Raw genomic sequence first — 23,575 nt, forward strand, 5'->3', positions numbered from 1 at the left:
CAGTTAAGTGGTAAAGGGTAGGTGCCTCGACATCAGAGAGGCACATCAAATGAGGGCAGAACACCGGGGGGGGGGGGCGGGGAGTTGGCAAGGCCTCGGAGAGGTCCAGGTTCAAACAACGGCAGCACTCCATTATGAATTGGCCAAGAACTGTAGGACTTGGGAATCTCGCCCATTAACTAGTGGGGCTGAGAGAGAGGGATTTGAGCTGGATGAAAGTGATGGGACTTAAGTGTGTCTGACTTCTCGCTCTATAAAAAAGGGAGACTCAAGAGTACTGTCAAGTCAGCTACTCTTGATGGCCAAGAGCTAAATAACCCACACTCACAATGGGTGACACAAATGGTCACAAATGCCTTATTGACCAGAGTAAAACCACAGCTTGGGAGAAAGTTGAAATATGGAGTTAGTTTCAATGAGCACGTAAATGTTTCATGACAAATAGATTTGTGATGCAAATTCGCTTATTGATCGCATCTGAAGACCATGGTCAATGAACTCCCTCCCTTGGTACTGACACATACCAGAGCTGAAAATGTGTTGCTGGAAAAGCGCAGCAGGTCAGGCAGCATCCAAGGAACAGGAGAATCGACGTTTCAGGCATAAGCCCTTCTTCAGGAATGAGGAAAGTGTGTCCAGCAGGCTAAGATAAAAGGTAGGGAGGAGGGACTTGGGGGAGGGGCGTTGGAAATGCGATAGGTGGAAGTTGGTCAAGGCGAGGGTGAGGAAGGTGGTCAAGGTAAGGGTGATAGGCTGGAGTGGGTGGGGGCGGAGAGGTCAGGAAGAAGATTGCAGGTTAGGAAGGCAGTGCTGAGTTCGAGGGATTTGACAGAGACAAGGTGGGGGGAGGGAAAATGAGAAAGCTGGAGAAATCCGCAATAATCCCTTGTGGTTGGAGGTTTCCTAGGCGGAAGATGAGGCGCTCTTCCTCCAACCGTCGTGTTGCTATGGTCTGGTGATGGAGAAGTCCAAGGACCTGCATGTCCTTGGTGGGGTGGGAGGGGGAGTTGAACTGTTGAGTTACGGGGTGGTTGGGTTGGTTGGTTGGTCCAGGTGTCCCAGAGGTGATCTCTGAAACGTTCCGCAAGTAGGCGGCCTGTCTCCCCAATATAGAGGAGGCCACATCGGGTGCATTGGTTGCAATAGATGATGTGTGTGGAGGTGCAGGTGAATTTGTGGCGGATATGGAAATATCCCTTGGGGCCTTGGAGGGAAGTAAGGAGGGAGGTGTGGGCGCAAGTTTTCCATTTCTTGCAATTGCAGGGGAAGGTGCCGGGAGTGGAGGTTGGGTTGGTAGGGGGCGTGGACCTGACGAGGGAGTCACGGAGGGACTGGTCTTTTCAGAATGCTGATAGGGGAGGGGAGGGAAATATATCCCTGTGGTGGGGTCCGTTTGGAGGTGGCGGAAATGACAGCGGATGATACGCTGTACATGGAGGTAGGTGAGGACCAGTGGGGTTCTGTCCTGGTGGCGGTTGGAGGGGCGGGGCTCAAGGGCGGAGAAGCGGGAAATGGAAGAGATGCGGTGGAGGGCATCATCGACCACAGCTGGGGGGGAAATTGTGGTCCTTGAAGAAGGAGGCCATTTGGGTTGTACGGTTTTGGAACTGGTCCTCCTGGGAGCAGATGCGGCAGAGACAAAGGAATTGGGAATATGGGATGGCGTTTTTACAGGGGACAGGGTGGGAGGAGGTGTAGTCTAGGTAGCTGTGGGAGTCGGTTGGTTTATAATAAATGTCCGTATTGATTTGGTCGCCAGAGATAGAAATGGAAAGGTCCAGGAAGGGGAGGGAGGAGTCCGAGATGGTCCAGGTGAATTTGAAGTCGGGGTGGAAGGTGTTGGTAAAGTGGATGAACTGTTCAACCTCCTCATGGGAGCATGAGGCAGCGCCGATACAATCATCGGTGTAGCGGAGGAAAAAGGTGGGGGGTGGTGCCAGTGTAGCTGCGGAAGATGGACTGTTCCACATATCCTACGAAGAGGCAGGCATAGCTGGGGCCCATGCGGGTGCCCATGGCTACTCCTCATTGACACATACCAGCCTGGAAACTGCAGGTTGGTTGAAGATGACTAGCATAACTGATGAGTGAAAGTTTAATGTGGGGAGATGAATAGATCTCAGGTTGGTTATGATCCATGACCAAGCTTTCAAGCTACAGACCCAATCCTCATGTATGAGGAAAGGTGGAATGGAATGTGTAAGATTAGAAATATAAATTGACCATTTGAGGGAAGATGGATTGGGATCAGTGAAAATTGTAGGTGGGGAAAGGACCTCTGCGGAGTGGGCAAATAGACTGCGTAAAAGAAAACCGCTTTTTTCACTAAGTTGTGCATGCACAGTAATGTGGAATGTATCACACATTGAAATAAATAGCTAACACACAACTTAATCAAAAGGTCTATGATGTTCCAAACCTTGTACCTTTAAAATAACCCAAGTAAGGAAATAATACTTTGAGGGTTACGTGATATAAAAATACACATTTTTAAAAAGAATAAACATGTTTTAAGTTTACGAACACTTGGAGAATCTCTTGATTTGCAGCACATTTAATCTGCCATTGGGAAAGAAGGGAAAACTATGTCACAGAGACTGCTGCAGCTCAGCAAGTATCATTAAATCCTACCTTATATTTTACCCCTTTTCCTATCTGCTTGAAATGAGACTAAAATGTCAGCTGTATTTCTATCAGTTCATCTCTTATTGATTCTCAATTTGTCCAGTTCCCACGGAGTTAAAACTTTAATCCTGTTTAGATGCCTAAGTAACCTTAGCTCCTCACATGTAACATTCTTCAGCCCTATATTTCCTAGCAACACCTCCTAAGACTTGCCCTTTTACACCATATAGGTGGTAGTTCCTTTTGCCATGCAGATTGTGGAAATGCATTGCTGATCCTGTTCAAATCCTTCACTTCCTAAAAGTCCCTCTCTATGACAAAGCTTTTGGCACTCCAAAAACCTCTTTCTCTATTACAACATCCAGATACTCCTGCATAGATAAATGTATTAAAGTATTTGTCATGGCTATGTTTACTCATCACAACTGAAAGGGGCACACTGAAAGCCCTTACAATCCCAGTCCCTTTGACGTTACTACCAGCAACAATATAGGACATTTGTAATAGGTTCAACAGAGCAGCCTGCTGGCCACACTACCAATTAGAAAATGGTTGACCCAGAGTGTGCTCAGAAAGAGCAGTTGGTGGCTCATTTGCTGTCTCACCCACTCCCCATCTGCTTGAGGCATGAATCAAGGTGGGTAGTTGGGGTGGTGGCCAGCATCAAGGAGCTCAGCCAACACAACAGCCAGTGTTAAGGCAAGGGAGAGGCAACAATTTGGGGTGCACTACTTCCAGTTCTGGTTCCAGTGCAACGTGAACATACAATGACGAAATTCAATGACACCAACTTCCTGCTCAAGTACTTTGGCTGGCAATACACCAAATTTCAATTGCATGAAAATACAAACAAAAAGATTCTGAATTAGTGGTGCTGGAAGAGCACAGCAGTTCAGGCAGCATCCGAGGAGCAGTAAAATCGGCGTTTCGGGCAAAAACCCTTCATCAGGAATAAAGGCAGAGATCCTGAAGCGTGGAGAGATAAGCTAGAGGAAGGTGGGGGTGGGGAGAGAGTAGCATAGAGCCATCATGGCCAATCCCACAGCCACTTCCACCCCTCACATCATCACTGGTGTCACACACTCAGTGACTTCCGCCACCCCTACTGCCGTGCCTGCCACCACTTCCGCCCCCACCAACACCACTCACCTGCATTCTGCTGACACACCCCCCAACAGATCCCACTGTCACCATTCCCGGCCCCCAGAACCCTGAGGGGAACACCACCCCTGCTCATGACTCCACTCCCATTCCTGAATAAGGGCTCATGCCCGAAACGTCGATTCTCCTGTTCCTTGGATGCTGCCTGAACTGCTGTGCTTTTCCGGCAACACATTTTCAGCTCCATCCCAATCCCCCCACCATCACACCCACTCACAGCTCCACACCCACACCAGATCCCAGCCCTGCCAAGTTTTCACCATCCCTCCAGACCTTCCCCTCACTGAGGACGAACGATCAGTCCTCAGCAAAGGACTCACCTTCATCCCCCTCTGTCCACGCATCAATGAATTTAATACACGCCGTGACATCGAACACTTCTTCCGCCGCCTCTGCCTCTGAGCTTACTTTCACAATCAGGACTCCCGCCCACCTTCCGAGGACCCCTTCGCCCACCTCCAACACACTGCATCCACCTGAACACCCCGTGCTGAACTATTACCTGACCTCTACCTCTTCATTTCCAACTGCCACCAGGACATAAACCGCCTCAACCTGTCTACCCCCCTCCCCCGCTCCAACCTCTCACCCTCACAACGCGCAGCCCTCCAATCCCAACCTCATCATCAAGCCAGCAGATAAAAGGGGCACAGTGGTAGTCTGGCGCACTGACCTCTACACCGCTGAAGCCAAATGCCAACTAGAGGACAACTCTTCCCTCTGCCCCCTCGACCATGACCCCACCCCCCATCACCAAACCATCATCTCCCAGACCATACAGAACCTCATCACCTCAGGAGATCTCCCACCCACAGCTTCCAACCTCAGTCCAGGAACCCCGCACTGCCCGGTTCTACCTCCTTCCCAAGATCCACAAGCCTGACCACCCTGGCCGACCCATTGTCTCAGCATGCTCCTGCCCCACTGAACTCATCTCTACCTACTTTGACACTGTCCTATTCCCCCTAGTCTAGGAACTCCCCACATACGCTCAAGACACCACGCATGCCCTCCACCTCCTTCAAGACTTCTGTTTCCCCAGCCCCCAAAGCCTCATCTTCACCATGGATATCCAATCCCTCTACACCTCCATCCGCCATGACCGGGGCCTCCAAGCCCTCAGTTTTTTCCTCTCCCGATGTCCCTAACCGTATCCTGCCACTGACACTCTCATTCGTTTGGCCGAACTGGTCCTCACCCTTAACAATGTCTCCTTTGAATCCTCCCACTTCCTCCAGATCAAAGGGGTAGCCATGGGCACACGTATGGGCCCCAGCTATGCCAGTCTCTGTTGGCCACGTAGAAGAGTTGATCTTCCGTAATTACACCGGCACCACTCTCCACCTCTTCCTCCGCTACATTAATGACTGCATTGGCGTCACCTCGTGCTCCTGCGAGGTGGTTGAGCAATTCATCAACTTCACCAACACATTCCACTCTGACCTTAAATTTACCTGGACCATCTCTGACACCTCCCTCCCCTTCCTGGACCTCTCCATCTCCATTAATGACGACCAACTTGACACTGACATTTTTTACAAACCCACCGACTCCCTGAATTACACCTCTTCCCACCCTACCTCTTGCAAAAATGCCATCCCATATTCCCAATCCCTCCGCCTCTGCCGTATCTGCTCCAAGGAGGACCAGTTCCACTACAGAACACACCAGATGGCCTCCTTCTTTAGAGACCGCAATTTCCCTTCCCACGTGGTTAAAGATGCTTTCCAACGCATCTTGTCCACATCCCGCACCTCCACCCTCAGATCTCACCCCTCCAACCGTAAAAAAGGACAGAACGCCCCTGGTGATCACCTTCCACCCTACCAACCTTCGCATAAACCAAATCATCCGCCGACATTTCCGCCACCTCCAAATGGACCCCACCACCAGGGATATATTTCCCTCCCCACCCCTTTCCGCCTTCCGCAAAGACTGTTCCCTCCATGACCACCTGGTCAGGTCCAAGCCCCCCTACAACCCACCCTCCCATCTGGCACCTTCCCCTGCCACTGCAGGAACTGCAAATCCTGCACCCACACCTCCTCCCTCACCTCCATCTAAGGCCCTAAAGGAGCCTTCCACATCCAAAGTTTTACCTGCACATCCATCAATATCATTTATTGTATCCATTGCTCCCGATGTGGTCTCCTCTACATTGGGGAGACTGGACGCCTCCTAGCAGAGCGCTATAGGGAACATCTCTGGGAGACCTGCACCAATCAACCACACCACCTTGTGGCCCAACATTTCAACTCCCCCTCCCACTGGGCCTCCTTCATCGCCACTCCCTCACCACCAGACTCCTGGGAGGAAGAACGCCTCATCTTCTGCCTCGGAACACTTCAACCCCAGGGCATCAATGTGGACTTCAACAGTTTCCTCATTTCCCCTTCCCCCACCTCACCCCAGTTCCAAACTTCCAGCTCAGCACTGTCCCCATGACTTGTCCTACCTGCCTATCTCCTTTTCCACCTATCCACTCCACCCTCTCCTCCCTGACCTATCACCTTCATCCCCTCCCCCACTTACCCATTGTACTCTATTCTACTTTCTCCCCACCCCCACCCTCCTCTAGCTTATCACTCCACACTTCAGGCTCACTGCCTTTATTCCTGATGAAGGGCTTTTGCCCCAAACGTCGATTTCGCTGCTGCCTGAGCTGCTGTGCTCTTCCAGCACCACTCTAATCTAGACTCTGGTTTCCAGCATCTGCAGTCATTGTTTTTACCTACAAACAAAAAGATGTCTGGGGGCTTATGCACACACTAATTACACATTCATTCACCATCAGAAACAGAAAAGCGAGCAAGGGGAAAAGTAAAACAAAGTGCTAAAATCATGAAGGAATGTAATAAATCAGCACAAAGTTCACAGAGAAATGCACAAGCACACTTTATGACAGTTGGCTGGGCACCAAATCTTTATTACACTAGCACTGAGAAAACCTTCACCATAGTTAGTTTCAAGCTATTTTTAGTGTCAATAATAGTTATAATTTGCTTCAAAACCAAACACCCGATTATCAAACAATGACAGGACCCGATTATCAAACACTGACAGCTGGGACACAGGAGTGGTCCGAAATGTTGTGTACAGAGGAGGCCCAGGTGACACCAGTGTTTTGAACCCTTACCTGATTGTGCCTTTTTCCTGCTCTGTCATCGCCAGCAGCAGATGGAAGCAGAAGCAGCTGAAGGTGAAGCCCGCCAGCAGCAGCCGGAGTGTGAAGCCCATGTTGCTCAGGTTCAGGAGCAGGCTCCCAGTCTGTGTCCCACTGACCATCAGCTACGCTGCAGACTGCCCCATTTTGTAACCAGAACCTTTCAACTTTTAAATAAAACCCCCTGACCCTCCCCCCCCCCCCGGGACAAATCTGAACACAACCGGTTGTTAATCCGCGCCCATGCTCCGGGAGATGGAAGGCTTTGACAAGTCCTTTCCCTCAGAGCCTGCTCCAACCGCTCGGCCACATCCTGTCCACTTAAACACGGCCTCCTTCCTCAACGCGGGCGGCTCTAAGGTGGGCCCCGCCCCCCACCGGCGACCGTCTCCGGATTCATTTCAGTTCAGTCAACGCGATTTCCCGGTAACTGCTCCACCCCGGCGGAATCCGCCGAAACACCGAGGCCGGCCGGCCGCCAAAGCTGAAGCCAGCTGGCGCAGGCGCTGCCGGGAAGGCTGGACTCCAACTACCGGCAGGCATCGCGCGGCCGGGTTGCGTGTCCCCCCGGCGGAAGTGAGCGCACAAAGCATGATGGGATTGTAGTCTTTCCTACCCAGCCCTCAGGCCCAGCCACTGCTGTCAGTTGCATTGCCCAGGAGGCCCCCTACTTTCATTGAACCCTTGGGCTCCCATTCCAGGTTTGTTTTTTTAAATCAAAACCCCTGTTTATCTTTTCTTTTTCCCCCTTTTTAAAAAATATTTAACCCCCACACTACCACCTAACTGCAGTAGTGCTTATTTTTTCCCCCAGCACCCATGGTGTTGTGTGTAGGTGTGAAACAGTGAGACACACAAGGTGCACGAATCTTTATTCAATTTCCACCACCGGGAAGATTGGAAAACACCCGAGTGTCCAGTGACAAGCACTGCCCTTCACATCAAAGGGCAATGCTGTGTGATCAAACAGTGAAGGGGAGGGCAGGGACTAAATCAAAATAGAGGTCGACGGGGAAATAATGCACTCCACTCCCTGCGGCGCCCACCTCTCCCTGAACAACTCCAGGGTGTTGGTGGACACCGCGTGCTCCTTCTCCAAGGACACCCGGGCCCTAACGTAACCGCTGAAGAGGGGCAGGCAGTCGGCCCTAACGACCCCCTCCACAGCCCGCTGCCTGGACCTGTTTATGGCCAGATCTGCGGGTGAGATCCTGCGGCAGCGTCCAGCCCAGGCCCCTGGCACCCAGCACGTCCCCGACCCTGGTCACCATTGCCACCACGGCCTTCCCCTCCGACAGCCACTCGAACCCATGAGTACGGAGGTGCGGATTCCTGAGCAACGGCTCCCTGACGACAGCTGCTACTCCAGCCGGAGGATAGGTGCGACGCAATTCGACCATGTTCCAAACAGTGATCAGGTCCTGGTAAAAGACAGGCAGTGTCTTGAGGGCGACCTCCAAACCGTCACGGTCGACGAACAGGAGCTGCGTGTCGTAGTTGAGGTTACGCACCTGGCGGAAAAAATACATCGCCAGGGCGCACCACCTAGGAGGAGGCTCGACGTAAAGATATCACTGCAAGGTGTGAAGGCGGATCATCGCGACCTGGGTGCGGACGCACACCAGCGACTGACCACCCTCCTCACTAGGGAGACTCAGAACCTGCGCAGCGACCCAATGCATCTTTTTGTCCCAGAAGAAGTCGACCAACGTTCTCTGGATGTCAGCGACAAAGCCAGGAGGAGGGACCAAAGTGACCAGCTGGTACCACAGCATGGAGGCCACCAGCTGGTTTATGACCAGCACTCTACTCCTGTAAGTTAACACTCAGAGCAGTCCTGTCCAGCGGCCTAGGCGAGCTGAGTCTTTGGCCTCCAGCTCCTGCCAGTTGGCCGGCCAGGATTCCTCAGCCGGGCTGAGGTAGACCCCCAGGTAGAGGAGATGGGTGGTACTCAAGCTGAACCCCCGTAACGTCTCCAGCAGAGAGTCCACCCGCCACGGACCGACCAGTAGTCCGGAACATTTGGCCCAGTTGATCCTGGTGGAAGACGCTGCCGAGTACATGGCCTGACACTCGCGCATCCTCCCCAGGTCAGCCGGGTCGGTGAAAGCGAAGAACACGTTATCGGCATAGGCCGAGATGACCACCCCCGAGTCCGCGCCGCACAGCCCTGACAACCTCCTCCGCAAGAGGCGCAGGAAAGGCTCCAGGCACAGGGAATACAGCTGGCCGGCCAGGGGGGCAGCCTTGACGCACTCCTCTCCCGAAGCGAAGGGGCGCCCACATACGAAACGCGCTCTCATTATCTCACTGGATAAAACCAAAATTACATGCCTCTACCTAACATCTTAACCTCGTCAAAGATCCCGATACAGATTCTCCTGGTTCTCAAAATGTCGAGTAAAACTAATAGCATTTCAGAATTTGAGGAGACGTCTAGTTGTAATATGTCTTAGCTAAATCTGTAAACTCTTGAAAGCTTTTGGTATCTGGTACCTCTGGGAAAATTAGGCTGTTAATAACCCGCAAAAGCTGCATGTCCACACACTGTCAGAAGAATTATTTATTGCTTTTTATTTGCCCCAATGTTATTTGCCCAGAAAAAATAATGCATTCTTTCCATATACAGGACCCAGTCTTTGTTGGCAGGATTGAATGAGTCAAGCTTCCCAAATAATGGCATGATGCCAGAAATGCTTACCCCCGACTCAAAGATGACTGTCATGAGCGAATCTCTTCTGGGGCATGTTTTTCTCTCAGTGCCACAGAAATAACTCCATGAAGGCCAGTATCCTGTCATGAAGTTATCCTTTATTTACAAGTGCTTACTACATGACACTGACCCAGCTAACACAGAGCCAGCTCCGAGACTGAACAGAACCCCTGACACTCCTGCTTATTTCTGTCAGCCAAGGCTCTCTGATTGAACCAGGTTAACTGCCCCAATCAGGGTACTCATATTCTATGAGATACATCTTGCTGATCTCGTTCCAATCACTACACTTCCATTCCAGTAGAGGTGATGCAACATCTGCTGTTTTATCCCATTTCCTGTGTTCCATCATTCAAATTGCTCCTTTCAGGTGCAACAGTATATTTCAATGCATTTCTGTTCATTTAGAAAAGTGCATTTTTTTCTGACTATTTGTAGTCTCGTGTGCAGTGGGGAGCCATAAGCATAGCAGGTGACTACTTTACAGAACACCACCATCCATTAAATAAACCTGATCCCAGGGTTCTGGTCAGTCATTTTAATTTTCCACTCTATGCCAACTCTGTCCTCTCTGGCTTTAAAGTCTTACTATTGCAATGAAGCTCAGCTTGAGCTCAGGGATCAGTACCTCATCTTTCAATTAGACACAGCACAACATTCTGGAGTCAACATGGAGTTTAAAAATATACCACAACCCTAGTGGGAATATTGGGCAGCAGACGCTATGGAACATCCACCACCAACTGCAAGTTTCCCTCTAAGTCACACACCATCCTGACTTAGAATTATACCAATGTTCTTTCACTGTTGCTGGGTTAATATTCTGGAACTCCCTTGCTAATGGGTCTGTAGATGTAGCTACACCCTAAGGATTGCAGTGGTTTAAAAGGGGCTCACCATTACCAACTCAATGAGAACAAAAGATGGCCAATAAATGCTGCCCTAACCAGTGATGTCCACATTCCACAAACAAATAAAACAAAACTGAGACTTTAACTCTGTTTCTCTCTATAGGCGCTGCAAAACTTGCTCAGTACACCCATCATTTCCTGTTTTTATTTCACACAATTATCTTCACTGCTGTTGATATGGGAAATGTTCATTTTCCAAGAAGTTTATAAATATCTAGCTTCAAGTTAGTAGAAACCAATCTGTTTTTGAAAAATACTTTTGACAATTTGATGTGAGATGGACATTAGTTAACTTTTTCCAGGCGCCTCCATTTTGCTTTTGTAGCATTGCAGGTTCAGTCATGCATTTTACACTTCCTTTTTTTTCCCAAGATCTGCTTAATAAAAGCTATCAAAATTTCAGGCTGTTTTTCTATTCATTGTAGAAACATTAGTTGAGATTCCAAATAAAGTGCCAAGTTTGATAAACTTGTCACGAATTTCCAGACCAATCACCTTTGCAAAATTTGATTTTCAATTTGATAACTGTTTTGAAGTCAGAGGATGAATACTCTGTTATGGAGAACTTGCATTTTTTATAAAGTTAACACCTAGTTCTTTAGATAAACCCTGATGGCAAACTCTGTCATTTGAAAAAAAAATTGGAAAGATAAATTTAATGAGCAGTAGAACTTGTAGTTCATGGAACAATGATGTAGCCATGATAATGTGCAGGAAAAGAGCATGTACAAAAGAACTCCAGATTGTACATCAGATTTATATTGAAGAAAATTAAGTATTAAAATTCTAAGCTACATCCAATTCACATCAGTACATATTACAAATGTATAGGACACTCATTTTCTTTCCTCCAAATTCATTAATTTCACTAAAAAATCTGCAGATAGAGTCATAGAGATGTACAGCATGGAAACACATCCTTTGGTCCAACCCGTCCATGCCGACCAGATATCCCAAACTAATCTAGTCCCACCTGCCAGCACCTGGCCCATATCCCTCCAAACCCTTCCTATTCATAGACCCATCCAAATGCCTCTTAAATGTTGCAATTGTACCAGACTCCACCACATCCTCTGGCAGCTCATTCCATACACGTACCACCCTCTGTGTGAAAAGGTTGCCCCGTAGATCCCTTTTATATCTTTCCCCTCTCACCCTAAACCTTTGCCCTCTAGTTCTGGACTCCCTGACCCCAGGGAAAAGACTTTGCCTAGTTACCCTATCCATGCCCCTCATAATTTTGTAAACCTCTATAAGCCTCTGACGCTCCAGGGAAAACAGGCCCAGCCTGTTTCAGCCTCTCCCTATAGCTCAAATCCTCCAACCCTGGCAACATCCTTGTAAATCCTTTCTGAATGCTAGAAATCTGAAATAAAAGCAGAAAATGCTCGAGAGAAACAGGGTTAATGTTGAGTCTGATAAGACTCTCCTTCAGAACAATTGTTTACTAACTTTGCTAATTGTTTACAAGTAATGAAATTTCTTCTGATTTAAAAGAAGTTTTCTTTCAGGGAATGTGGGCTTCACTGGCTGGGTCAGCATTCTTTGCCATCCATAGTTGTCCTTGAGAAGGTGGTGGTAAGCTGCCTTCCTGAACTGTTGAATTCCATATGGTTTAAGGACACCCATAATGATGTTAGAGAGAGAGTTCCAGCATTTTAACATAGTGACATTGAATGAACAGTGATATATTTCAAGGTCAGGATTGTTAATGGCTTTGAGAAGAACTTGCAGATTATGGTGTAACTGCTGCCCATATTCGTCTAGATGATAGTGGTCTTGCATTTGGAAGATGCTGTCTCAGGAGACTTGGTGCATCTCTGCAGTGTGTTGACTAAATAGAACACACTGCTACTATTAAGCATCAGTGGTAGACAGAATGGATGCTTATGGATGATGTCAAGCTTCATGTGTGGTGTTGGAGCTGCACTCATCCAAACAAGTGAGAAGTAGTTCATCACACTCCTGACATGTCCCTTGTAGATGGCGAGAAGACTTTGGGGAATCAGGGATGATTTAATCACTGCAGGATTCCTCATCTCTGACCTGCTCTTGTAGCCACTGTGTTTATGTGGCTAGTCCAGTTCATTTTCTGGTCAATGGCAACCCCCAGGATGTTAATAGTAGGAATTTCAATTATGGTTATGTAATTAAATGTCAAGAGATGATGGTTAGATTCTCTCTTTTTAGAGATGATCATTGCCTGATACTTGTGTGGTATGAATGATAATTCTCTTTGTAAGTCCAAGTCTGGATATTGTCCAGATATTGCTACATTTGGGCAGAGACTGCCTCAGCATCTAAGGAGTCCTGGATGTTGCTGAACATGGTACAATTGTTAGTGAATATTTGCACTTCTGACCTTATGATAAAAAGAATGTCATTGATGAAGCAGCAGAAGTTGTTTGGGCCTAGGACACTATACCCTTACAAAATATAAACTGTAAAACTGTCACTGGAAACCTTTATGAAAAAAATCTACAACAATACAAGCCAAGCATATCGATGTTCAGTAATTTAACATAGCTGTTAATCTAGTAATTAAACAGCCTTAAACCTCTACTATAATTGGCTGCTATCTCTTGACTTTGGTCTTAGAATGAATTGTCAAGGATATAATAATAATGCAGGATTAAAGAATACTTCACTGTAGTAATAAATGATCAAATGGTCATATGATCTGTTGAAGATGTTCACCTGTGTTGCCTTGAACTGATGACAAATGCCATCTTGTGCTGTTAGAACCAGAACCTTGGGATTACACAAGGTCCATTCAGTTTCATCATTTGGGACTTTTCATATTTGAGATGAGGAGTGCTGTTCTATAGTAACGTCTGCTCAACATTCATCATATTATATTTACATCTGGCACTAATATATAGTTTGGTCAAAATCAAAAGTAGATGGTTGGACTCACTGAGCAATGCTATAACTTCTCTCTTAAATTAGACCCTTGTCTTCCAAGGACGGCAAATATGATCAAGCACATGTTGAATCAATATAATTATTGAGGAATAAACAGAGATAAATCAATTTATGGCCCAAAGCCAGAAATAACTATTCACTCAACCTGATTAAAAATGAGTTATTAAAGCACTTTTAAATGGGTTATTCATGTACACTGCTCAATTGATCAAATAACACATCTCGAGAGAATGGCAGGGCTGAACCACTTTGCAGAATCACAGAACACTCAATCGACTGTGCCTGGTCTGTCTCACCAACAAATATGTCACTTACAGCCATTCCTCTGCCTTCTCCTGGTAACCCTGCACATTTCTCCTTAACATATAATTACATACCTTTTGAATACCTCCATTCACCCTCTCTCCACTACACCCTCAGGCAGTACAATCCAACGCAAACTAATTGATTGGCATATGGTTGATAGATCATTCTACACGACATGGCTGACCTTGGCATCTGCATAAGTCCCATATTAAATAAAAATGACATAAATAACAGGGAATCTGAGGTCTAAGCCTTTTCTTGAGGGAAGGGATCATAATGGGCCAGGGGAGACAATGAAACTAGATGTTCTGGTTTCCACCTTTTTCTTTGGAGGTTGGGGAAAGGAAGAAAATCTGTAAAATGTCCTCCATTTTAATCCAAACATTAATCACATGGCACTGAATTGGGTATAGCAGACCAGTGCCCCTCCATCCAACTTCCTCTTGACATCTCTAAAGAAGTTGCCAGTCCTGCCAATGACAATGGTTAAACAATCCACAGGATATAATTGCCAACTCTGGTTGGACATGTTTGGGTAGATGTCACCTCATTGCCCCTCCTCCCACAGACACCTATCTTCCATGGATGAAAATGTCAATCATCACAGAGCCATGCCTTCCCATGACTTGCCATTGCTTTGACTTTTGACAGTCTGGCTGAAACAATTTTACAATGGCTTAATCATTGGGTTGAGGCTTTATCAAATTGGCAAATGACAGTGGCTAATACAACCCGTCTTTATGTGTACTTACTCTTCACCTCATCTTGCCAAGGATGCTGATCGGTACCCACATTTCACCATCCCCTAATCGTAAACTTTGCAGAAACAAAAATAGCGATTGCTGGAAAAGCTCAGCAGGTCTGGCAGTATCTGTGGAGAGAAAGCAAGAGTTAACATTTCGGGTCGTGTGACCCTTCCTCTGAACTTCCTCAAACTTTGCATTTTGCAAAACGTGTTGGTGCTATTAGAAACTTTGAATTCGATTTCTGTTAGGGTAGTGAATTGTTCGCTAATGCGGCTACACTAACTTTCACAGTTTTCTTTGAAGCTATGCTTCGGTAAAGGAAAGACATTGGAATTTGCTTTGGTGGTGTCATGCAACGTAATCGTACAATGTGCGCCTCTGGATTTGATGAACTTACAACTCCCAGCCTGCAGTTCCAAGCTGATCCAGGGGGGAGCCTCACATGGTTAGTCAGTTTCATGTGACAGATCGCGAGTCCCAGCCAAATTAGCAGAAAGGGTGACTGGACGAGCAAGTTTTAATATGCAACTCGGAACTGACATGTATGCAAAGCACCGCTTGTTCTTTATTTCCCGCACACTTCAAGAAAGTACCCTCTTCTACAAAATCATTGAAAAGACACCAAAGCAAGCATGATGCCTGTAAGTATCAGCGTCAAATCAGAAGATGTGAAAATGACAGGTTTCTTAAAGTCGGTGAATGTAGAATTAAAATGTTTACCCAATTTGCCAAACAACAGTAAAAAAAATGAGAAGCACCCAATGTGACTGACACGGGACTGCAGTAATTCTGTTACTTGGAGCGGTGTGACTTGGCGATTATAGAACTATTTTTGGTAATTCGACAGAACAGACGCAATCAAGATTTTTGGGACTGTATGTTTTGTTGGGTATACAATGTTGCGAATTTATCGGACAAGTTGATCAGAATTATTGCCTTTCGTTGTTGACACTAATGATCATGCACATTTTCTCCAGCAGTACTACACCAAGGGAATAGGAACAGAATTCAATTCGACACAGGCTACAACTTAGTTCTCGAGGGATTCAATATGTGAAACAATCCTCCAGAACATTTTATTTTTAGACCGGGTTTGAAATACAATTCACAGTTTCTCTCTTTAAAAGTTTGATACTTGTTACAACTTAGACTTCACAATGATTTGTTTTGAAATCTAGAGCTAGTGTGTTATTGTAAGGGGGTAATATCAAACTCACTATCACTGACAGCTGTTGACGTCACCATTACGGAGAATAGCTTCATTTTACAAAAAAGCCCGAACCTTTTAATTGACCTTAAATTCCACTAGCTGTCAGTGAGATTTGAACCAATGGCCACAAAGCATTCACCTGAAAGAAAGTGGAGGGGAATACTGGTCTCTGTGGAGTTATTTCAGTGAGGTAGCTATTTTTTTACTAGCACAGGTGCAATGTGTTAAATGACCTTTTCTCTGTGCTGTAGATCTCTATAAAAAGAAGAGAAAGTGGACGGGAGACAGATGGCTGGAGTGAGCAATGTAGGCTTGACTAAGTTACTTCAGCAGAGAGCTGGCATGGATGAAACGGGCTGAATGGTTACCTTCCAAACCGTAGCCATTCTATGATTCCATGGGTTGGGGCGTGGTATTGGTTGTTTAAAGTATTCAGAACCAGTTTTATCCTTTCTATAAACAAAGTTAAATTCTATTCGTCCAGCATGACATTTCAACCATGTTTTTAAAACCTTAAAATAAACTTGAACAACATTTGTGATTAACCAGTGAACAGTCTCTAGTTGTCACTAATGTTTGCTTTCAGCCTTGTTGGAGAGTGTCATGTTTGCAACACTCAGTGCAAGCTCCTAGCTTGAAGAACTGTCTCCAAGGGGACTGGTTAACAATGGGTTACACCCTGACAGACACTAGTGATATCCCAAGTTCCAGTTTCAGCTTCTGTCCAGAAAAGGTCAGGTAATAATGATTTACTGATACAGTGGTACAGGTATCTGTTCTGCAGATATTAGGGGAAGAAGGAGAGTTAGTTCGATCTTGATACCAATTTGTTTAAAAGAACTTCAGCCTCAATTTCTGAAGGCCTGTTGTCTAATTCTTATCACTGGAGAGGGTTGATTGGAAAGTGATATGTGGTCAATCGTTATAAACATTAATGTCGTGGTCTGGTCAACACTAGTACATATAACTCCCAGTGGAATGGCTATGATTGCAGCCACTACTGTAAACAGAGAAAAACTGAAATAGTGGCACAGATGCTAGTATGTTGTCACACAAGTCAGTCTCTATTTACATGTGCACAGCTGTGACCAGCTGGTTTAGAGTCAGTCCTGAAGCTAAGAGACTCTCTGAATCCCCTGTTTATATCTGTCAGTCAGGGCTTCTTGATTAGCCCAGATTAACAACACTAATCAAGGATCTCATAGACAATAAGATCCACCTCATTCCAATCACTACAAAAACCAAGACTATTTGGCCAATTCTAGTGACCTTGCCCTTCCTGTGCCTTAAAACTCCTCTTTCTATCAATCTTCATTTATCTGAATGATCATTTATCCGAAACGGTATCGTCACAAATTTGACCCATCTTTGGCTGTAGATCTGAATTTCATGAAAGATCATCTTAAAGGGTCAGAGAACAGTGCAGGGACAGAGGATCTCACAGAGAGAATTCCAAGGAGCAGCAGGGGGTGTGTCTTAGTCACGTAAAGGGCCACTTGGTTCTTTGGTTTCCTACGACTTGGAATCAGTAAATAAATTATAGAATAGAGGTCAAATGTTACACACAACATCCTAAGATATCTGAAATGCTGCTTCAGGATGTCAATAATAAGCAAGGGTGCCAGTAGCCTGTGAAGACAATAGCTTTGATCAATGGGTCATATAAAACGTGTAAATAATTGGGAAAGTTGTGGATTTCCACAATTAGAAATATTTATAGCAGAATTGCAGCTAAAGTGGTATTGCATGATCAGTGCAATAACATGCATTAATGGCAATGGGCCATTGGATTTCAACTGCACAGGTCGGGCAGAAAGCCAAAAACTGGAGAACTTTCAGCATACTCACAGTTCCTACGAATATGGGAACCAATGCTTTGACAGATTTCATGGCTTTCATGTTTGATACAAATTCAGTACAAATTGGTATTCTACATGATAAAGTTTAATAAAATGTTTAAAGCTAGTCATACATCATGCCATTTTACTGTTGTCACTTCTTTTACGATGTATTATCCATGACTGAGATGAAGAGCAGAGGACCTGCTTCCTGGCTCCCATTATTGTTTCTGCAAGGAATGAGAGAGAGTAGCTGTGTCTTGCTGCATATATCCTGTTTACTCCTCAGATTCAATGGGATAACCTTTGGCCAAATGGTAGTTCCTTCTCGAGGCCAACTACTTGAATATCAGCTGCAATGCTGAACACTGTCTGAAATTTTGCAAAGCATTTCCTCTGCCAGGTTCCATTTATTAACTCTCAACCTGCCAGAGTTCCAGAGGAGGACATGAAGATGCAACAAATAGAGAAAATTACACTTTGAATGGGATATAAAGAGGCTACAAGGAGATATCAATTGAATAAGTGAGTGTGCAAAGGTTTGGCAATTGGATTATTGTGGAAGAATGTGAAATTGTCCAATTTGGTAGGAATACTATTAAGAAGAGCACATTATGTAAATGGTGCAAGAGTGCACAATGCTGAGATACAGAGGGATTTGGGTGCGCTAATGCATGAACTGCAAAAGGTTAGTGAACAGGTACAGCAGGTAATTAGGAAAGCTAGCAATGGATATTAAATACAGAACCAAGGTTATGATTCAGTTATAAAGGGCATAAGGAAGATCACATCTTGAATAGTATGTCATAGTATTGGTCTCCTTATTCAAAGGACTAAGTATGTAAGTGTGTTGGAAGCAGATCGGGAATGTTTATTAAACTAAAACCTAGAATGGATAGGTTGTTTTATAAGAAAGGTTTGGACAGGTTAGGCTTATGTGCATTGGAATTTAAGGTGACTTGATTGAAATATAAAATCCAAAGGGATCTTAATAACGGAGATGTGTAAAGTATATTTCCTCTCTAGAGGAATCTCTTCCTCTAATGTTTACTGTTTAAAAATAAGATTGACCAATTTAAGACAACTTGCATTTCTCCAGCTCTCAGGGTCATGAGTCTTCAGAATTCTCTTTCTCAATAACGTGGTGTGAGCAGGGTCTTTGAATGCCTTCAAGGCAATGGTGGATAGATTCTTGTTAAACAAGTGGTTGAAAAGTTATCAGGTATACAAGAATGTGTAGTTATGTTGATCTCATAACCTTTTTGAATGGCAGAGCAGAATTGAGAAGCCAAGTGGACCACTCCTGTTCCCAATTTTTGTTCATATATATGTAGTTACTACAAAAACACTTGGATTCTTGTTTGATTTGAGGTAGTGTTGTCTTACAGAATCAAAGAGCTGAGAGTTGACAATTGTCATACAAAGGCCAGTGGCAGAAACCTGTTACTTAAGGAGACATCATCCAATGATTAAAGGACAACGAATGATGACAGCCAAAGATCAACTCAATACCTCCTTATTGGCAGGAAAAAGATTCTTCAAGTTGTTTTTCACTATCCTTGGAATCTTTATTTCAAATTTCTAGCCTTATGAATCAAGATTATGAAATGAACTGTTGGAATGGTTTTTTCTGTGGCATTATCACTGTGCCAGGCTGCCAGTTGACATATAGTAATTCGGTATAATACAATATTCTTTCTGCATGGAAAGCATCTCATTTAATTGAGCAAATATGCAATACCTCTCTAAAATTAAAATATAGAGACTAATCAATCCAACATCTGAATATAATGAGTTCACAGTGCAGAATTATTCCTGTTACTTTATTAAATTTTGGATACGTTTAATTTTCCATGTTTGGTTAATACTTCCTAATTATGATTTTTTTTCTCTCTGGCGAGGTGACAATGTCCTTATGACTAACAATTTGTTTTTACTTCTACGTTACATGAACAAAGCAAACTCAAGAGGAATCCGAGGGGAAGCTACTTCGTTCCTCTATTATAAGTTACAATATTAAGTATTAAATGGTCACATTTTATCAAAGTCATTTCCACTGTACTGAGCTATGGCTGTCTTTACGTCATCATGATAAACAGCCATCCTTCTGTCACTCTCATGCTAACTGATAATCTTAATAAATCTCTTTCTGCACGAGTCCTCCTCTCCTTCAAAGCTACTACCAATACTTCACACTCACAAAAACATTGATCCACTACATTGCACACCGCTGCCAAATCACCAACCTCCTGTTCATTTCCATATTTGTTACATCACAAATTTAAGAACACTTAAAGACAGATGTAAGTGGAAGGGAAGCAGTTCACAAACATTTATTAGGCTAATGCTTGAAATAGACCTTTGAGGAAAGTTTGGATAGTCTAAACTTGTGTTCACTGGAGTTTACACTAGTAAGGGGTGACTTGTTTAGAAACATACAAGATCCTAAGCTCTTGATGGTGCATGTGGAAAGGATGTGTCCTCTTGTGGGAAAATTCAAAAACCACAGTTTCCACATGAATGGTGATGCCATTCAGTTCTAGCTCACTGCAATCATTTTTAACCCTTCACTATGTATGATTATCAGGCTGCTTATCTGAAATCTAGTACTTGAGTTGAAATTTCCTGCAACAAGGTATTGAGAAGATTGAATCTGTTGTTGTGTTGGTTTCAGTACAGAAACTCTACTCCCTAGTCATTGATTCATTTTGCTTCCTGGCACCTGATATTGAACCAAGCAGTTCATAACCTTGGTGGCACAGATGACTTTCCCATCCAATATTCACAGGAACACTTAACACCACCTATTTCTATTGCCATAACATAATCTAACTCCACTCCTGAGTCCTGGTTAATCTGTTACTTGGTTTGTATATTTTCATTATTTATTTCAAATAGCTCCATGGTCTTGCCCCTTTCCACTTCTAATCTGCTCTAGCCCCCCAAAACCTCTGAGCTACCTCCACTCCCCTAATCCTCTGGCTTCTTGAGCATCTGATTTCAATCATCACCATTGCTGGTCTAGCCTTTGTGTGTGGGTTAGTTGAAGTATGAAATGATCCAGTGTTGATGAGGATAACCATCAAGTCAAGTTTAACAAGAAACATCTTGACAAGTAAACAGTAATTTTGCTTCATTGGTGCAATTATTTACAAGTAAAATGAACACACCCTATATAAATAGACACTATTGGGAAAACAGTCACTGTTGGTTGATGCCCTACAAGCTACTTTAAACTAAGTCTCCACTAAATTATCATCATAAGGCACCTCTTAACAACCATGACTATGTCCCTTTGTCCGAGGGATAACCCCAAACAGTGCAGCATTTCCCACTCATTACCATTGGATCTCATGTACTCGGGCTCCTTGAAGCCATACTCCATAAAATGTGGGACTGATGTGGTAGAGAAGGGAGTGGACCAGGCCATGAGATTGCAGATTGTAGTAGAGTGTAATTCTGCTCCAGCTGATACCAACAGCACCTTATGGATGCTCAGTCTTGGACTGCTAGATCTTATGAAATTTATTAGATTTAGTATGGCGATTATGCCACAGAGTATAATGGAGGAGATTGTCAAATGTGAAGGTGAGACTCCATCTCCACAAGGTGGTGATTACTGACACTGTTGACATCTGTAGTAAGCTAATCAGTTAGGGTGAGGTCAAGATGCTTTTCCCTTTGGTCCGTTCCTTCAGCACCTGCAGCTTTTTTTTGTTAGACTTGACCAGTTCAGCCAATATTGGTGCTGCTGTGCCACTCTTGGTGATGGACATGGACGTTCCCAACAAGGGTACACTGTACACCTTTGGTAGCTACAGTTCTTTCTTCAATTATTGAACAAAATGGAGCAGTACTGATCAGCTTGGTGGTAGGGGTAGGATGCAAGTGTGGGATAGTGGCATGTGGTAAACAGCAGGTTTCCTTTATCATATTTGATGTGATATCCAGGCACTTCATCATGGTACTGAGTCAATGTTGAGCAGTTCTGGGGAAATTCCCTCCTATAGACTACTATGCCCACCACCTCTGCTGCAGTGGTCAGGACATACCCAGCGATGGCAGTAGTGTTGTCTGGGATGCAGTCATACTGCATACAATATCAGGGTGTTTCTTGACTCCTCAGAGAGAACTCGTAATTTTGGCAGATGTTAGGAAGCAATTGTTTTCAGCATTGGGGTTGGTGCCAGGTTTCCTTCCTATTTTTGAGACTGAGTGACTTTCTAGGCCATTTCAGAGGACAGTTAAGAGTCAAACCCACCGCCGTGGGCCAGGAGTCACACATAGGCCTGTCCAAGAAAGGATGGCAGATTTCCTTTCCTGGAAGATGATATGGCAATTGACAATGGTTCATTAGACTTTAAATTCAAATTTCACCATCCGCTATCGTGAAAGTTAGATCTCTGGATTAATCACCCGGTGCCAATACCCCAACACAATCACTTACTCTGTAACTATTTTATCATCCTCATTCCTGAAGGGCTTTTTGCCCGAAACATCGACTATCCTACTCCTTGGATGCTGCCGGACCTGCTGTGCTTTTCCAGCACCACACTCTTGACTCTAATCTCCAGCATCTGCAGTCCTCACTTTCGCATATCCAAGCCTAAAGTCTGGAATTCCTTACATAAATCTCCATACTTTTCTTGCTCACTTTCCTCCCAGTAAGATGCTACTTTGGCTTATGTTTTGCTCATCTGCTTCAGTACCTCCTTCCAGCGCTGTCATTATTGTTGTGTAATGTTGCCATGAAGTGCCATGGGACATTTTATTGTATTAAAGGTGCAACAAGCTGCAATTGTTTTAGAAACATTTTTTTTGGTGATGTTATTAAATAAATTCAAGTTTATTTTCATTGTTGAAATTTTAATCTTGAAGACTGCCAAATACCAATTTATTTCCAGAAAAAAATATTGTTGGTGTTGGAAGCCTAAAGTAACTGCTGTAAATATACAGCAAACTAGATAGATCAGAGAAAGAAATAGTGTTAATATTTTCGATCCATGATCTTTCACCAGAGCTTGAAGATGTTAGAGAAAGTTCTGGGATGGCTAATTCAAGCTAACCATGCAAAAGCATGGTCATTTTGCTACTGATTTGACACATTCATTGGTCATTTGGCTTTGCCCAGCGTATGGGAAGGAGTGTGGGCTTAAATAATCAAAGGTACTATGCCAAAGACTTTGAAAGAAATGAAATTTGGTCAATGCCTTTAAATTTAGTTGCCATCTTACCAAGTATATTTTGCTTTCTGGCTAATTTTTTTTGTTTTAGCTATTTTTGCCTTGAATTAGTTTGCTCTTTCCATAATATACAAATCCCATTAGAGGAAATCGTCACACAGATGCATATGCTTACAGGCATTGAATAGGCACCTAGCTATTTGAAGGACAAATAGCACATGTGTTCCTTCAGCTCTACGGTAGACAGTTTCTAATTAACTTGTTCAGTAATATTATTACATTCCTCCAGTGCATGTGGGACTTGAAACCCAGGCCTTCTGGCACAGAGGTACAGCCATTCCCACAGCACAAAAAAAGCCCCCAATGGTATGCTGGGAAGCTGAGCACCAGTCATGTTGAATACCATTTCAAGAGAATTGGTCAGGTGTAGGAGTATATCAGAGAAACAAATATCGCACAAACAGCCATGTCTCTCCATCTGTCTGACATTAGTAGTTTGAAAGCCTGGTGCATAGCATGGAATTAGTTCTGCACAGATGTCATTCAGAACTGTCTTTCACATTTTAGTTAGTGCAAATTTGGGCCCTCTGATGTGATGTCTGTGAAAATATACACCTCACATAAAATTTACTTTTAGTTTTACAAATTGAGTTTCACCTTTTCTTATGCATTGCAGATGTATTTCTTCGCATCTGATCAGGTGGTACTATTATTTGACTTCTGGAATATTCACTCTGTAGCAGGTACTGAATTTACTCATTGCAAAAAGGCAGTATTTGAACATAAACTATTTG

At 44.5% G+C, this 23,575-nt stretch overlaps 2 protein-coding genes across 4 annotated transcripts in view; one reads left to right on the forward strand and one right to left on the reverse strand.

The window, feature by feature from the left end:
- Nucleotides 1-7,135, reverse strand: part of LOC140469222 (ER degradation-enhancing alpha-mannosidase-like protein 3) — a 67,735-nt gene extending 60,600 nt beyond the window's left edge. For both annotated transcript variants that reach the window (XM_072565546.1, XM_072565545.1), the window contains exon 1: nucleotides 6,923-7,135. In XM_072565546.1, coding sequence (XP_072421647.1) covers nucleotides 6,923-7,071 — 149 coding nt within the window. In that variant the 5' untranslated portion in view covers nucleotides 7,072-7,135. The remainder of the gene's footprint in view (nucleotides 1-6,922) is intronic.
- A 320-nt stretch (nucleotides 7,136-7,455) lies between these two features.
- The window catches only part of slc31a2 (solute carrier family 31 member 2), a 28,235-nt gene continuing 12,115 nt past the window's right edge, over nucleotides 7,456-23,575 (forward strand). The window contains exons 1-2 of one of the 2 annotated variants that reach the window (XR_011956024.1): nucleotides 7,456-15,191; nucleotides 16,012-17,180. Coding sequence is in view for 1 of the 2 variants with exons in the window: in XM_072565548.1 (XP_072421649.1) it covers nucleotides 15,183-15,191; nucleotides 23,458-23,524 (76 nt within the window). In the remaining variant the exon portion in view is untranslated. Of the gene's footprint in view, nucleotides 15,192-16,011; nucleotides 17,181-23,457; nucleotides 23,525-23,575 lie in introns of those variants that run through there. The other variant, XM_072565548.1, reaches the window with a different exon arrangement.

The sequence above is a fragment of the Chiloscyllium punctatum genome, chromosome 49, assembly GCF_047496795.1.
Source record: "Chiloscyllium punctatum isolate Juve2018m chromosome 49, sChiPun1.3, whole genome shotgun sequence".
Classification (NCBI taxonomy): Eukaryota; Metazoa; Chordata; class Chondrichthyes; order Orectolobiformes; family Hemiscylliidae; genus Chiloscyllium; species Chiloscyllium punctatum.